Source organism: Anser anser (assembly GCF_964211835.1).
Source record: "Anser anser genome assembly, chromosome: 21".
Lineage (NCBI taxonomy): Eukaryota > Metazoa > Chordata > Aves > Anseriformes > Anatidae > Anser > Anser anser.
Window position 1 is genome coordinate 9,014,982 of NC_139742.1, and position 16,098 is coordinate 9,031,079.

At 45.1% G+C, this 16,098-nt stretch overlaps 1 protein-coding gene across 1 annotated transcript; it reads left to right on the plus strand.

Annotated features, from left to right (window-relative positions):
* The first annotated feature begins 1,274 nt into the window (after window positions 1-1,274).
* On the plus strand, window positions 1,275-14,834 carry WDR5 (WD repeat domain 5). Its single transcript, XM_083808015.1, has 14 exons — window positions 1,275-1,476; window positions 3,665-3,855; window positions 4,700-4,808; window positions 6,143-6,216; window positions 7,156-7,245; window positions 7,939-8,028; window positions 8,403-8,486; window positions 9,554-9,609; window positions 9,711-9,757; window positions 10,557-10,632; window positions 11,321-11,354; window positions 11,851-11,925; window positions 12,674-12,761; window positions 13,759-14,834. The coding sequence occupies exons 2-14, from the start codon at window positions 3,775-3,777 to the stop codon at window positions 13,857-13,859; spliced, it is 1,005 nt and encodes a 334-aa protein (XP_083664141.1). The 5' UTR covers window positions 1,275-1,476; window positions 3,665-3,774; the 3' UTR covers window positions 13,860-14,834.
* The last annotated feature ends 1,264 nt before the right edge of the window (window positions 14,835-16,098 follow it).

Genomic DNA, 16,098 nt, shown 5'->3' on the forward strand with positions numbered 1-16,098 from the left:
ACCAAATGGAATGAAAGACGTTGTGAGAGAGAAGCCTGCCAAGGCCCAGTCTTTTACAGAGAGGGAATTTGGACAGAGATCACATCCTGCTGATCCCAGCTGTGGCAGCAAGGCCTGCGGAGCAAGAAGGACCCTCACGGCTGACTCGTAACCAACAAGCTAAGTTTCATGGGTTGTCCATGCAAATCCCCTGGTGCTCACATTATGCAGTCCCGAAGAAATGCCTGTGCGTGTTGGGCTGCCTTTTTCTGTCAAAAAAAAACAATCTAGCGTGTGACCAAATACTTTGCCAAATTGGGTTTATAAAACTTCAAATTTGTTAAAATAAAAGTCCAGGACCCTCAGAGGCTGAGGAGTTGTTTAGGATTATGATTGGTATTTGTAATTGAGGCTACAATTTTCAGGTTCCAGAGAGGTATTACTCAATATAGAAAATATCAGGCAAAAACCTTCCAAACCAGGCAGTGAGAGGCACGATGCAGACCAACCCTCATCTCCAGCATGGAAGAAACAAACCCCCCCGTGCAAGCTGGATAAACACATAGCGTTACCCTGCTGATCTGATCCGTGGTCTCTTTATTTTTTACAAAGAACGAATACTTTACGCCAAATCTATCTGGAAGAATTGGTGACAGGAACTTAACTGGGTTTGTTCCCTATAATGTTGTGGGGACCAGGCAGCCCTGTCGGTTCCGTGTCTGTGTTTCCCCCGGCGTTTGGAGGGCAGGGATCAATCCCCAGCCTCCGGCTGCGGGTTTCCAGGCCGGGGGAAGGAGCTGGGCCTTGGCTCTGCAGCACCACAGCTTTTTTTCGTTATTTTTTTTTATTTTTATTTTTTTTTCCCTTTCCCAGCTGCCACTCGGATTTTTTGGATCCCGAGGACCTTCCCGGGCCAGTCAGTGACACGTGTCTCTTTCTTTTCTCTTTTTTTTTTTTGGCCAAAACCAGGCTGTGCAGCCCCAGCTGCGGCTGAGGGAACGAAATAAAACCACTGACAAGTGCCCGAGTGAGCTACTGGGCCTTAACGGGCTGAAATTTGGTGCTTTTCGGAACCAGGGGCCTTGCACACCGCCCCCAGCCCCATCCTCACTGAGGTGAGCACCGAATTCCTCACACACCGCCCCCCCCCCCCCCCAACAACCCCGGCAGGGCGGCGCCTGCCCCTTTAAGGCGCTCCCCGCCCCTTTTTGGCCCTCGGGCCCCTCCGTAGCGCTCCCGGGAGAGAGCGGCATTGTGCAGCCTTTGGCCCGCACCGCGCATGCGCCCTCCCGCCTTCCCCCGCCTGGCGGCCCCGGAGCCGCCGCCGCTGCCGCCGCCGCCGCCGCGTCCTCCCCCCCCCCTCCCCTCCCTCCTCCCCTCCCCACCCCCCCTCCCTCCGCGGCCGCGCCCCCGCCTCTGCGCCCAGGAGGAGGAGGAGGAGGCGGCGGCGGCCCCCGGCCCCCAGCCCCCAGCCCCCGGCTCCTTCCCCGGCCCCCGGTAAGTCACCGCGGGGCTGGGAGGGGGGGGGGCCCGGCTCCCGGCTCCCCGCTCCCCTCAGCGCCCGGCCGGGCCCCCTCAGGCAGCGCGCGCGCGGCGCCCCCTCCCCGCCCCCTTCCCGCCGCCTTCTCCACACGGCGCGGGGCGCGCGACCCCTCCCCGGCCGCGGCGCGCGCTGGGGGCGGTGCGCGCGCGTGCATGCGGGGGGCGCGCCGCAGCCGTGCATGCTTGCACCCCTGCATGCTCGCATGTGCGTGTGCTTGCAGCTGTGCGCGCTTGCATGTGCGCGCGGCTGCAGCGCTGCGTGCTTGCATGTGGGCGTGTGCTCGTAGCCGCGCGCGTGCATGCAGCGCTGCATGGTTGTGTCCGTGCTTGTAGCTGTGAGTGCTTGCATGGGGGGGTGTGCTCGCAGCAGTGCATGCCTGCTCGTGTGTGCTTGCAGACGTCCATGTGCTTTTAGTTGTGTGTGCATGCGTGTGCATGCAGCCATGCATGTGTGTGCATGCGTGTGCATGCAGCCATGCATGTGTGTTTGCATGCGTGTGCATGCAGCCATGCATGTGTGTGCATGTGTGTGCATGCAGCCATACATGTGTGTTTGCATGCGTGTGCATGCAGCCATGCACGTGTGTGTGCATGCGTGTGCATGCAGCTGTGCATGCTTATATGCATGCATGTGCTTGGAGACATACTGTGTTTATGTGCATGCGCTTCCAGCCATGCGTGCTTACATGTGTACGTGTACTTGGAGCCATACTGTGCTTGTTTGCAGCTATGCATGCTTTGCAGCTGTGTCTGCTTACATGTGTACGTGTACTCGGAGCCATACCATGCTCTTGTACGTGTGCTTGCAGCCATACGTGCTTGTATGCGTGTGCATGCCTGTGTGTGTGCACACGCCTCCATTTGCTTGCCTCTGTGTGTGCACACCTGCGTGGCTGTGTGTTCATGCACTTTTGCGTGCCTCTGGATGGTTCCTCCTGCCCCCCAAAAAGTTTGGGCTCTCCCACAGAACTTCCCCTGGGCACGATGGGGAGCAGCGAGGCGAGGGCAGGTGGGTGGGGAAGGAGGGCTTGTTGCCCGCTGCTCATCACCCCGCTGGAAGCCCTCGCGCTGGGCAGCGGGTGCCGCTGAGGTGCTGCGTTTAGTGCGAGATGCTGTGGCGCAGGGAGAAACCCTCCCTGGGACGGAGCTGAGCGCTGGCAGCAGGATGCGTGCTCGCTCAAGTCCCCGGATTAGTTCCAGATGAAAAGAATGTGATCTGCATTAGAAAACTTAAATCACGGGTAGCAACAATGAGAAGTCTATCCACGCTGCGGAGGGCGCTTATTAAAGCAGGCAGGCAACTGGTAGCACTTTGCCCTGTTCCCTCCCATCCCCTCCCAAGAAGGAGTTGCTTAAAATACCAGTAGTTGCTGGAAGAGCAAATGATTTGGCTCTCAAATCTGCTGCCACCAGCAAAAAGAATGGTAGTTGTGGTGGGACGTTGCGAATGTACTTTAAAGACAAATCCTTACGGTGTGAGCTGGAGGTTCCTCGGGTACAAGGCTAAAATGTAGCTGGAGATTGTTCCCTCGGCAGCGTCGGCCCCGACTACAGAGCGCTGGCGCTGCGCTTTATCAGGTTCTGTTACAGAAAGCGGGTCTGCTGACGCTAACACAAGGCTGGCTTTCAGTCAGGTGAAACGCTCAGACAGAGAAAGGTATGATGTGATGCTCAGGCCATTTAGGGGAGAAATATGAGACTGAAATACTTGAATTAGGAGATGAAAGGATCCTGGTGGGATTTTAAGCTTTGGAAATGCCTTTTCTACAAACCATTGTATTTGCTGTGCTATGCAAGTACTTCTTACAAGTATTTTGGGGAATATGATATGAAACATCCCACTGCACCTAAACGCTGTTCTGCTTTATTTCTAATGATTTCTGCTTGGAACAGAGCAGAGCGAAAAGTGCTGTCCAAGAAGTAATAAAAGGCCACGAGTTGGACTCTTGGTCTTGCACGTTAATAGACCTGAAGGCATAAAATACTGCTGTGTTGCTGAAAAGATATACATATCTATACGAAAGATTATAGATAAGTTTTTTCATGCTGTTTTCTGGAAATCTGCAGTTAGGCTGACCTCATTCTTTTAGCTGCTGACGATCTTTCTTTGACAGCTATTGAGAATATTTTGTTTTTCTTCCAGGTTTTCATTACCGGTGCGGTTCTGCTCTCTGTGGCAAGGGCTGCCTTTTGAAGCAGCACATTCATTCTCCCCTTCAAGCACCGTAAGTCTCATTTGCCAGCTTCAGAACCATGGCAACAGAAGAAAAGAAGCCAGATGCAGAATCCACCAAAACACAATCTACTCCTTCCTCCTCAACCAATCAGAGCAAGGTGTGTGTGGGGCCGAACAATGTCCGTGTAAACGCACATGGCAACTACCTGCGCGTTCGCCAGGCAAACCAGAATTAGAGGATTGAATCAAATGTAGATTAAGAACTTCTCGAGATGATCGCTTCTGATGTTGTCTGGAGATGATAACGTGCTGAGGATCGTATGGGTAAAGCAGGTGGATAAAAACAGGCTCTTCTGTAGCGCTAGGTTTTGTTGGTTTAAGTTCTTGCTAAGGAAATATTTCTTGTCGCTTTGAGCATTAAAAGCTCAGGTGGTTTGTATTTTCCAAAGGCCTAGAGGTGACTGTAGAGCTGGTGAGTTTGTGGTCTTAGTTGCAAAACGGGAAAGCAGTCGTTAGTCAGATTCTTTGAAGCCTTGCAGATGCTGAAAGAAGATGCTGCTGTCTAACCATGAAGCCTTCACAAATGGTGAAATAGTGGAAAAAAATGGGATTTTGGGGGTCTGGAGGAGTTGGCTTGTGGTTTGATTTTCAACAAAGAACAGAACTACAAATGTTTAATAGTACTACACAGATCGGTACCGAGGGTTTTATTTTAATCTGCCAAGCACTTTATGCGTGGACCGTTGGATTCTTCTCATCTGTTTGTTCCTGGCTTGGGTGGAATTCTTATCAAGGTTGAGTTGGTGGTGCACGTGGGCAGTAAGGCACCACAGACTCCTGACAGCATGTTTTGTTTTTTTTTTTTTTTGAATTTGGAGAGGGGGAAAAAAAACGTAAACAGTAGAATCTCTGTTATGGTGAATACTCATGCAGTCCATTACTGTGTGCTGTGAAACTCTGCTGGGAGTTGATTAAGCTCATTCATATGTATTTTTCTTTCAGCCCGCGCCAGTAAAACCAAATTATGCTCTAAAGTTCACATTAGCAGGACACACAAAGGCAGTCTCGTCGGTGAAGTTTAGTCCTAACGGAGAGTGGCTAGCCAGTTCCTGTAAGTACTGCTTTCTTCTTACCTTGTTGAAAACGTGCATGTTTGGGCCTTGGAGAGCTACCTGTCTTTACCGTTACCCTCATCAGATGGAAGAGGGATGTAGTGTCGTTGTTCTTCCGAAAAGGAGCAATCCCAAAGCTGGCAGTCTTTGGGATGATTTACTTCTCAGCTTTTAAGTTCTGTCACTTTGGACGTTGGATCTTGCAGGCGTTGCCAGATCAGAGTCCTCTCCCGTTCAGCTTTCTTTTCCGAGCAAGTGGGCAAAACCGAGCACAGGATTCTCTCCCCTGTGCATTTCTGTATCGCTCAAGTTCTAGCTTAAGCTTTTGAATTTGAATTGAGCTTTGTGTGCAGTACCTGCAGGCAAAAGCTTAGCTCTGGGAGCTGAGGAAGGTAGGTTTGCACTACCGGACTGGATTGTAGTGTGGCATGAAGGACTGGCCATGTGTTGCTGTCCGCTGTGCCTGTGGTGTTCAGTGAGTCAGAGCCTTTGATTATCCCCATGAAATGTGCAGAAGATGTTATTATATATAGTGTTTCACTACTTGCTCTCTTAGGTGGTAGATCAAGTTCTCTCCCTGACTGCTTTGGTATTTCTTCTAATTTTTTTGGTGGTTAATGTTGCTTGACAGCTTTTCCTTTGAAAATGTGTTTACATAAACCCTCGGTGAGGATCCATATATATGGGAAGGGCAATTAAAAAGAACAATGTTGAATCCGACGCTGAGGGCCAGTCAAACAACTTCCAGACATGGGAATGACTTAGGTCTTTGGCTTAACTGCAGATTGCCTTTATAAGGCCAGCACGCCGTGTATAAATCCTTTTTGTGTCCAAGTATCCTTATGAAAGACCCTTTTCCCCCACCCCAAGGTTTTCCAACCTCTACCTCTGGCAAATATCAACCTTTTTCTCTGGCCTGTTCTGCGAGTTAAAACGGATAATATGTTTGGGTTTTTGCAGACATTAATTCAGTCCAGGTAGTGATGTCACTTTTGTTCTTTCTGGGCAAAAGCGTTTCAGCGTTCCTCGTGGAACAGGACTACTCTTACCGTTGGCTATCTGAAACAAAAGTAGAAACCCAAGTTGTCATCAGAGAGACTGAAGTAGCTGGAGACTCTGCGCATTCCAGGCAGTTTATGTAATCTCAGCTGCTGCAGCGTGGCGCGTACGAAACCGTTCTTCACCAGTTACACACTGCCTCATCCACTAGCGTCTGCCTGGGGAGGGAAAACTACTCACTGTTTGCAGGGACGTGGTTAATTTCTCGCCATCTAGAAAGGACAGATGCATCTGTCGGTGCTGTTAGTCTCTTAACCGGTACGTTCTTTTCCAGCTGCTGACAAGCTCATTAAAATTTGGGGAGCGTATGACGGCAAGTTTGAAAAAACAATATCCGGTCATAAACTGGTGAGTATGAGGAGATCACTGTGCGCTTGAGTATGAATTTACTTGTAAGGAATTGACTTTGCTTTGTTTTTCACGTCCAGAGTTTTCCATTCGTGATTAGTTTGCCTTGTGTAGAGGGCTTGTTCTTTAGCCTCGTTTTGTACGTCTTTGTTTATACAGTCCTGTGCAGTATCCTGGGACTGGAATTGCTGAGGTGATGCCAGGTCAAGCTGGAAATAAGAGTGCAGAGTGATAATGAAGAACCTGCACGCACACTGCCTAGCCATCTTCCTGAGTCCCTCCATTTCGGGAACACTGACCTCCTACAAGGGGCAGCGTATTCTTGGGTGAAAATCCCTGTAAGCTGTAACACTCTGTCCTGTTCCTTCTTTCCTTTGTATCTGGAGCAGAATGGCTTGCCTTTTAAGGAGATTGAATTTTCTTGTGGCTTTGCCTACATAAACACAACACTTACTCATTCTCCAAAGTTCTAAAGAAAACACAAATTCCCAAACCCTCCGGTTTTGTTTCCCAAAGTTTCTTATGTGCTGAAGTTTCAGAAGCAAAGATGAAGATTCACCAAAAGAAAAGCCAGTAGAATCTTGTTGTTCTCCAGCCCTTAGGGACTCAGACCAGAAAGAGCAAGCCATTTGTCATCATGAGAAACCACTTATTCAGATTAGTTTGTGTAGCATACTGTTTATGAATTCCAAGAAAGGGTGTTGGTGGCCACAGTAAGTGCTATGTGAACAAGCTGTTGATGTTTTTGGAGCGTATGGCTCAGCCTAAAATGAGCCAGTGTCAAAGGAGCCGTATCCCAGTCAGATCAATGAATTCCCAGCTCCCAGTGCTGACTTTTCTTTCAAGCTTCAGCTGTGAATATAATATGCAGCCTGTGTTTTCCATTTGCATGTGTCAGTGGGCAAACAGAGCTCAGAGGATTGTTTTCCTTTGTTTTAGGGTATCTCTGATGTTGCTTGGTCATCAGATTCCAACCTTCTTGTCTCTGCCTCTGATGATAAAACTCTCAAAATATGGGATGTAAGCTCGGTAAGGACAAACTATTATTTACCTACCTCCTCCCCAGCATTGCCATCGTAAATCAAGCTCTTCTGGGAGATGAGCTTGATGTGCTATGATGAGAGAAGGTAGAGTTTTAAGCACTGATCCTCTTTAGGTAATAGCTCCTACTTTCCTGCTTAAAACGAGCAGCTGGCTGAATGGGCTGTGATGAGTGTGATGATGGGCTGGGATGAGTGAGTTATGCCGCATGCTTTTGGAAAGAGGGGGATGCTCATGGGTACCATGAGGAGTCTGGTTTTCTTCTGAGAGTGCTAAAATCTTACGGTGGCAATGCAGTAGCAGGCTTCGTTTCTGAAAGCAGCTTCACAGATTGAACTATTTTGTAACTTCTCCTCATAGGCTCACTTCTCCTTGCTTCTTTCCCCCTTTCTTTTCCACAGTTATGCTGAAAACTGGGTAAATTGGTTTAATTTTGATTAGATATGTTAAACTGCTTGGTTTTCTCTCATTGCCCAGAGGGATTGAAATTTGGCTGTGTGCACTGAAAAAAGTCTTTCTTTTCTATTGTTTTCTTGTAGCTGGTCCTCTGCCCATCTAAGTCTAGGGTTAGAGATGGTTTCTTTGTGCTGCATGGTTATTAACCTTCATGCAGCTTATCTGAATGCATGTATGGCTGTAGAGGATGCTATATATTTAATTCTGTTATAAATATTATTTCAGGGTAAGTGCTTAAAGACACTGAAGGGGCACAGTAACTACGTTTTCTGCTGCAACTTCAACCCTCAGTCAAACCTCATCGTTTCTGGATCAGTAAGTGATTTTTTTTTCCTTAGTGCACAGCAATTGCTGCACACCCCTCGTTTCAATTTTGTCTTCCCCCACAAATGCAACTTGTAATTGGGTGAGCTGTGCAGTGTTACTGCTGTCCTTACTCAGGGACACGGTCTAGCCTTTAGCCCATCCTCAACATGCAGTTTTCCTTGCATGTGGAGGAAGAGTTGAAGGGAACTGTGCTCCCTGTCTGTTATTGCTACCCTGTGTAGTGCTTGTGCCCTGGCCTTTCTAATGAGGCTGCAGTGCAACTGGAGGACGACGTGTGTCTAGACTTGCATCAAGTTATAACATCTTGTATGCCACAAATAGGTGTATCACTAAACCACCTTGTGCATTTCTTCAATCTTCAGTTTGACGAAAGCGTGAGGATATGGGATGTGAAAACAGGGAAGTGCCTCAAGACATTGCCTGCTCATTCTGACCCAGTTTCAGCTGTAAGTCCTTTCTGATAAACACGCTCATGTGCTTTGTTCAGGGCAGCTCCTCTCCTACCTCTGTTGGTGGAAGAGTGGGATTGTGCTCTCATTCTTATTATGAACCCTTATGCAGCGTCGTGGATGGGCTGCGGTTGGTTTGCAGATGGTCATTGCTCAAGGAGAACAAAATGAGGAGTGTTACGTGTGAGGCTTACATGGTTTTCTGTCTTGGGTGCTAATGTGGGGAGCAGTGAATAGTGGTGTGCCGATATGCAGGGGTACAGACTGCTTGTCACTTGAGGGTCGGAGAACAGCCTGGAACCGCCGTGTGTCTGCTTGCTTCTTCCAAACTAGTGCTATGGTTCAGACCAGGGTAGTTCCGTAGTACACTCTATTTCCAATCTTGGTAATTTAAATAGTTTAAAGTAACTTGGAATACAGCAGTATCTAATAAAATGAAGGAAAAAACAGAAGGTGTTTAACTCTTAATGTTGTTGAAGTGAAGGAAACACTAAAAGAATTTTGAGCCTCAGATGTGTTAAAACATGGCTGTTGGAATGCGATTGGTACAATTGTTCTGCCTTGCCTGGATTTCACACTTGAAAATGTACATTAACAGTAATTATTCTTTTAAATAGTATTTTGAGGTATAACTGAAGGGAATAAATTGACCTCAAAACATATTTGATTACATAAGAGGTTAAGGTCCATGTCCTTAAAATTTTAAGGTGCCACCCCAGGTTAGACACTACTGTTATTTGAGCAGCTAATGCAGTGTTCATGTTAAGGTGCTGCTCTTAGCTTCTGAGGAAACGTATATTCCAGTTCCTGATCCATGAATAAACAGCTGTATTTAACTCCCATTTCCATTTATGCCAGGCATACTGGGGGGTGGTGGGGATCTCGTTTTGATTGTGTTACCCATCTAAATTCATACCTATGGTTTTGATATCATACTGACTCTCTGCTTCTATCCATATGAATTAAACTGTTAGTGTCGGAAGATGAATACTTTCAGTGAGGCTTAAAACATTGATTTTTACAAACATAAGTAAAGTTTTTTTCCCCCTTCTGTAATATTACAGGTGCATTTTAATCGTGATGGATCCCTGATAGTGTCAAGTAGCTATGACGGACTCTGGTAAGTAGTTTTTTCTTGTCTGCTGCAACCTTTAAAGCTGTTGCATGTTAAAAAAAAAATAAAATCTCATATTGGTAGTAATGAGTCTTGTGTTTTTATAGTCGAATCTGGGATACAGCATCAGGACAGTGCTTGAAAACACTGATTGGTAAGTAGAAGGCTTTTTGTTTGTGCTCCATTCTTAGCTGTTTAGCTGCAATACAGCTATTCTGCATCATTGCTGTGAACAGTGACTTCCTTAACCCCTATTTTTCAGGCTTCCTACCATTCCATTAGTACGCCGTTGTCCTCCTAGCTATTACAATAAGAGGAACTATCACATCTATGGAAACTTGCTTAAGCTTCGAGTGTTACATAGTATAGCTGCAGGATAAATGAGTTTTTCAAAGTTTTCTACCATTCAGGTGGTTGCTGTGCGGCAGTTCAAAACTGTAACAAAGTTGTTCATGCTGTTGGATGTGATGGAAACAGTCCCTGACTGCATGAGCTGCCTGCTTTTATTGGTGATGGTTGTTAGCGTGAGGCATCTTGTGAACAAAGATAATAAAAGAAAGCTACCTGTTGGGCATATGTTCCCTGGTCTTTCATATTCTTATAAAGCATTATATAGACAAGTTACATGGCACTGCAAATTAGCAGCATATGCTCTTAATGTAATGGTTTTTAAAAGGTATAGATATACTTCTGCTCTGTAAGTGCTGATGCAAAGAAGGAAAATTCAGTTACAAAGGGTTATTTAAAATGTTTGTGAGCAAAATATCATTTTCTTGAAATACTGAAAACAATCACTTTCTTATATCTGTATTTCTTGAAGTACCGAGGGATAACAAAACTGAAAGCTTGTTTCAGTGAGACAACTAACAACAGATTATTGTCAAAAGAAATTCTCTGCCAATGAAGCAATGCAACTGTGCGCTGGTTAATAATTACTTTTATTTTCACTGTAGATGATGATAACCCTCCAGTGTCTTTTGTGAAATTCTCCCCAAATGGCAAATACATACTAGCTGCAACTTTGGACAAGTAGGTATTTAAAAAAAATCCAAAAGCTTTGAAGTGTTCACGAATATCAGATAAAACTTTATTTTGCTGCTGTTTAGCTGTCACAGTAACGATGTTACACAACTTCATACATACTATAAACCTTAGAAAATCTGTGAGGTGTTGTACGTTGTCACAGGCAGAGCTTCTGTTTTTAAAGCCTTGGCACTGCTTAATGACTGCAAGGCCTGTTCATTCCTCCTAGTGTACCTTTTGAAACCTCAGCATTCTTTTGCACTAATCATATGATTCTCTTGTAACATCAAGAGACAAAATCTAGCCTATAAAAGGGTGCAATATGAAAACAACTTTTTGTGTAAGGCGTAAGAGCAGTGCAGGTGTGCTTATTGTATTAATGATTCACCTGGAGAACTTCTATGCAGCGTCTAAGAAGGGATTAGTCGGTCTGTCGTCTCCATTCACAGACAGTAATGGTGCTGTTGCTTTCATGAGACCTACCCTTGCTGTGCTGGGTGGCTGGTAGCTTGTCTGTCTGAGCATCTGTGCATAGAATTTCACGACTGTAGCCTGCCTTTTTCAGCTAGTCAATGAAAAGCCAGGCTAAAGTGCCCCATTTAAGCTCTGCTATGGAGAAACTTTCTGCTACTAGGAAATCGTCTGGTGAAAAAACTGCAAGAACTAATCTTTGCTTTTTTTTTGTGTTTTGTAGCACTCTTAAACTTTGGGACTACAGCAAAGGAAAGGTAAGAACAGTCCTGTCTTGCTATGTAGACTTATCTAAATTTATTGGAGAATCTGGATTTCATTTGCTTTTTAACCTCTCTTAACATTTTACGAATATTATAGAAAAAAGTGTTAGTAACCCTTTATCAAGGAAGACTAAAGATGCCTTTGAAAAAAAATTGTTTATGCTCCTGTATAGGCCCAAGACACTGAATACAGTTTTTTTTATATATATATATATATATATGTATATATATGTATTTTTTTTCTCTTTTAAACATTAAATTGTTGTTGTTTTTCTTGGTGGGAAATGACAAATTTATTTATTTTTCCTCCTATCCTCAAAATTAGTGTTCTAGGACAGCAATGCCCTATGCATCCTCTAGATAAGTGAGTTGGCAGGGAGGGAAACCCAGACAGATATATTTATAGCTTGATCTGACAAGAGAGTTTGTCCTTGGCTGTGAGAAAGCTACTTCCCAACAATGCTAATGCCTTGTGGCTCTTCACTTTCAGTGCCTGAAGACATACACAGGACACAAAAACGAAAAGTACTGCATATTTGCAAATTTCTCCGTTACTGGTGGAAAGGTTAGTGGTTATTTGGACTTTTTTTTTTTTTAACTGATGTGCAGTTTTTACTGGTTTTCTCCATGGGCATGCCAGCATGATGCGAGTGTCTCATTCTGTAATTTGATTCCAAAACATCTCTATCATCTTGTTGAAAACTGGTTTTTGTCTGGAAGAGGAGGAAAAAATACTCAGTTCAGTAGAGGCCATGCCAATGAATTAGCAACGGTAAAATTTTGTAGAAGCGCAGCAGTAATTTGGGGATGGAAACCTCCCTTAGCAGATCCTTGTTTGGGGGTGCAGTGGGAGAAGGAGCTGTCCTGGGAAGCTCCATCTACCTCTGAGTGCCTCTGGTGTCTGTCCTTGGGTGGTCCTGCTGCCTCGTGGCCAGGCTCCCTCCGCTGCGGCAGGAGAGGACGTTCCCAAGTGGGGAGCAGCTGGGTGTGTATCGGTTAGCGGTACAGCAGGCAGCCATCCGAGGATACGATGGTGTGCTCTGGTTGAGATGGCGGAGCACATCAGCAGAGGTTAAATCCTAACACGGAAGGACTTCAGCATCTTTTGGTTGTTTAGTTTTCCTCCTCTGGCATACAGAGGGTGTAACAAAACTTTCTGCTGCCTGTATGCACTGAATAGAGGCTGAGACAGAACAAACGACATCAGATAGTCATGTAAGTTCCTTATAATATCATAATAAAGTGTTACTGAGTACTAGTTGTTAGATATAGATGACGAGAGAGATTAAAATAACTTTCCTCTGCCCCTCCAGTGGATTGTGTCCGGTTCAGAAGACAACCTGGTTTATATTTGGAACCTTCAGACAAAAGAGATTGTACAGAAATTACAAGGGCACACAGGTAAGGAAGAGGATTTTGTTTTTATTGATAGAATATCCTTCATGTCAGGTTGTAATGAGGGCTTAGCTTTAGCATTTTCTCACTGATGTTTAGTTCTGGCTGTCAGACCCATAGATTCTCGACCAGCTGAAGCTTAATTGAGCCATCAGTGTTCACTCCTTTTCACGAAGGCTTTTTAACGGTCGTTGCAAATGTGTACTTTTTCACTGTAAGAATTTTGACATCAGCTTGGAAAGATGTCTTTTTGAGTTCAGAGCTGGTCAAGGTATTTAGGCAACTCATAATAGTAATGAGTTTGGATTGCTCTGAACACCTAAAGCTGTAACTCTTGGAAGGATAAGAACTAATACGGTCCTGCTGTTTGTGTGTTTGTACACCTACTTCTTGAAGGTGAGGTTTAGCATGTATTGAGAGGTCAGCTGATAGGTACTTCAGTCTGAATCCCTGAAGAGACCATTCCCACTGCACCCACTAGAAGGAATTGTGCTGTGAAACCTAAGCATGCTTATTCCTCTGCAGGACCGTCGATTTAGACTGTACCTTGGGGCAGTGGCAGCAAGCTTTTGTTTTTCAGATTAGGGCAAGACTCTGAAGACTAAGTGGTGTATCTAGCTGGCAATACCATACCTGCAAGGAAGGGTACCGAGCAGGGTTTTTATTAGCTGTGTCCTGATGTAATTGCCAAGAGCTTTGCCATGAGGTAGGCAAGAACGAGAATCTAGAGATTCTTTCATTTTGTAGCCTGACAAATACTCCCTGACTACTGCTCTCAAGTTGAGCCTGCCTATGGGATGCTTTTTTGTTAGCAAATATTTCTTCTCCCATATACAGAGTGAATGTTGGAAAACTTTTCTTAATTCTGTTACAAGGAAATAGTAACTGGTCTACGCTGTTTTCAGATGTAGCAACAATACATGTTACTTTCCAGAAATGTGCTATGAGCCTGATTTCATTGCTGTAAATAATGATGTTTGTATTTCTCTTTCTTTTTGCATAGATGTTGTAATCTCAACAGCTTGTCACCCAACAGAAAACATCATTGCATCAGCAGCACTAGAAAACGACAAAACAATTAAACTGTGGAAGAGTGACTGTTAAACGTTCCAGTATCACTTTAGAGACTGTCAGGAAAAATTGTTTTTAAAAAAATATTAAAAAACCACATGAGAATAATAAATCCAGTTTGGCAGGAAACCTGAAGAATATTTGATAAAGTGGTTTCTGTTAGTCTTGGCCCAAAGAAAACGTCTTAGCTCTTTGCTAGAACTGGGCAACGTGGTGGAAAAAAAAAAAAAGATGCAGTGTCTCCTTTTCTTGCCTAATCTTTTGGCAGACAAATGGATCGTTCTGACATCGTTAGAAGTGTCAGCTTGTATTGGACACCCCAAAGATGCTTTACTTTCTGGTGGCATTACTTCTAGGCGCTGTTGCTGCTTAAGGAAGAGCTGCCAGTCTGCTTTCTAACAGTAAGTTAAGTCACGAGCCTAGAGATGCGTGGATTTTTTTTTGAAATGTCTGACTTTTTTATTTTTTCAGAATGTAGATTCTAGTCTTGAAAGTTTCTGTATTGTTTTAACTAGGAGTACTGCATCTTTAAAGGTGCTTCATTTTAAACACTCAGCTCAAACTTTGTGACCAAATGAAACCATGCAGTTCCAGATTTCCCCCTCCCCTTCCTGCCCCACTGACTTTGACTGCTGTGGTGAAGATCTCTTACCTTCTGTATAGTTGCTTACCTCTTGTTAAGTGTGTTTCATAGATGCTGTTCTAGAGCAGTTACAAATCTTCTGTTAATCATTAAAATTAATTCTGCTTGTAGTTATTCTGAGCATATTTTTTTTCTTCTTCTGGATAAAAGCGAGCTCACGGAACACTGTAAAGTTATTTCAATGTAAAAAGAAACCCAGACTTTTGTATTTTGAAAATCCATCGTATGAAGCTGTATTGATAATGGCATGACTCTGTATCTATTTCAGCATTGGTATTTCTTTCCCCTTTTGTCATACCCATGTGGTATTTACACATCCAAACAAGTTCCATATGCCATAATAAAAAGGTGGGATTTTATGTGTATGCTTGTGGTAAGAGTGTACTAATGTGAAGTGTCTGTATCCAAAGCAGCCTCCCTCTAAAAACTGGTTTAAGAGGAAGTATTTCTGTAGAAGCCCCGCTGAGTGAGTAGGGGAGAGGGAGAAAGGAGAAGAAACAGCCATGCTTACATCTGTTCTGATGAAAGAGGAACATTTGTTGAAAGAAAGTAAGAGGGTTGAACTGAAGGTGTCCTCCCCTGAGGCAACATTAGTACAAACCCTCAGAGGGCCCTTTAGCTAAGGGGAAAGGAATTCTGCTGCCCTCTCCACGCGGAGTGGGCAGGGCAGGCTGCATGATACAGCTTTTGCTGGTTAACTGTGCTTATGTGCTTAAAATTTAGCTTTCGCCAGTTAACTGTGCACAAGCTTTACTTTGCCTCGAGGGTTCTGCTGTAAGGGGTTTTCATATATTTATTTTTGCTATCAGCCATGTGCTTCATAATAACTGAAAATCAATTGTAGTATAAACCTCTCCTGTAGTGGCTCTGGGATGTTTTGCCTCTCTACCATTAGAGAAGACAGCTGCAAGCCATGAGGTATAGTTTTGTTTTTAACATAGGGTTCATGCCGAGTTTGAGCACCAACAGCTATTAATAATCACATCCTTTGAGGCTTTTCATTACCCACAGGGAGGGCTGCTGCTGCTCTAGACTTAGAGAGCCTCGCTGCTGAAATAGTCCCATTTCTTTAAATAACTTTATGGAGCTTTTCAGCCTTTTTTACAGTCCAGCAGAACTTTTCAAGTGCAAGATGTGGCTGTGCTCCTTCACCAGTGCAGAGCAGTTGGTGTATTACACCTGTAGGCGTTTCCCCGTGGATTCAGCACTGCATGGTGTAGCAATTTGCGTATAGATATGGTTGGGGGGGGCTTCGCTTGTCCCCCTGTGCTGCAGCACTCTGCCCGTGCAGGAGCCATCCCCATGCCTGCAGCTTGCTGCTGCTGCTCTCCTGCCCTGGCTCAGGTTGAGTTTCAAGGGGAGCAGCGGTGCTGGCATCAGCTCTGCCTCAACACTGCTGCACCCAGCCCAGCATGATGGTGGTCTGGGGGTCCAGGTTATTGCAAATCTAGCACAGGAGGCTTGGTGCAGGCTGCTGGGGGGCTGCAGCGCATCAGACCCTGCAGCAGGAAGGCACAGCACTGCCCTCTGCTCTGCAGGGCTGGGGGAAAAGATGTATGGGGGAACGAGGAGAGTGCAGGGAGCAGCTCTGCCTGTGCTCCCCGAAAAAAAAAAAATGGGAAAAACATG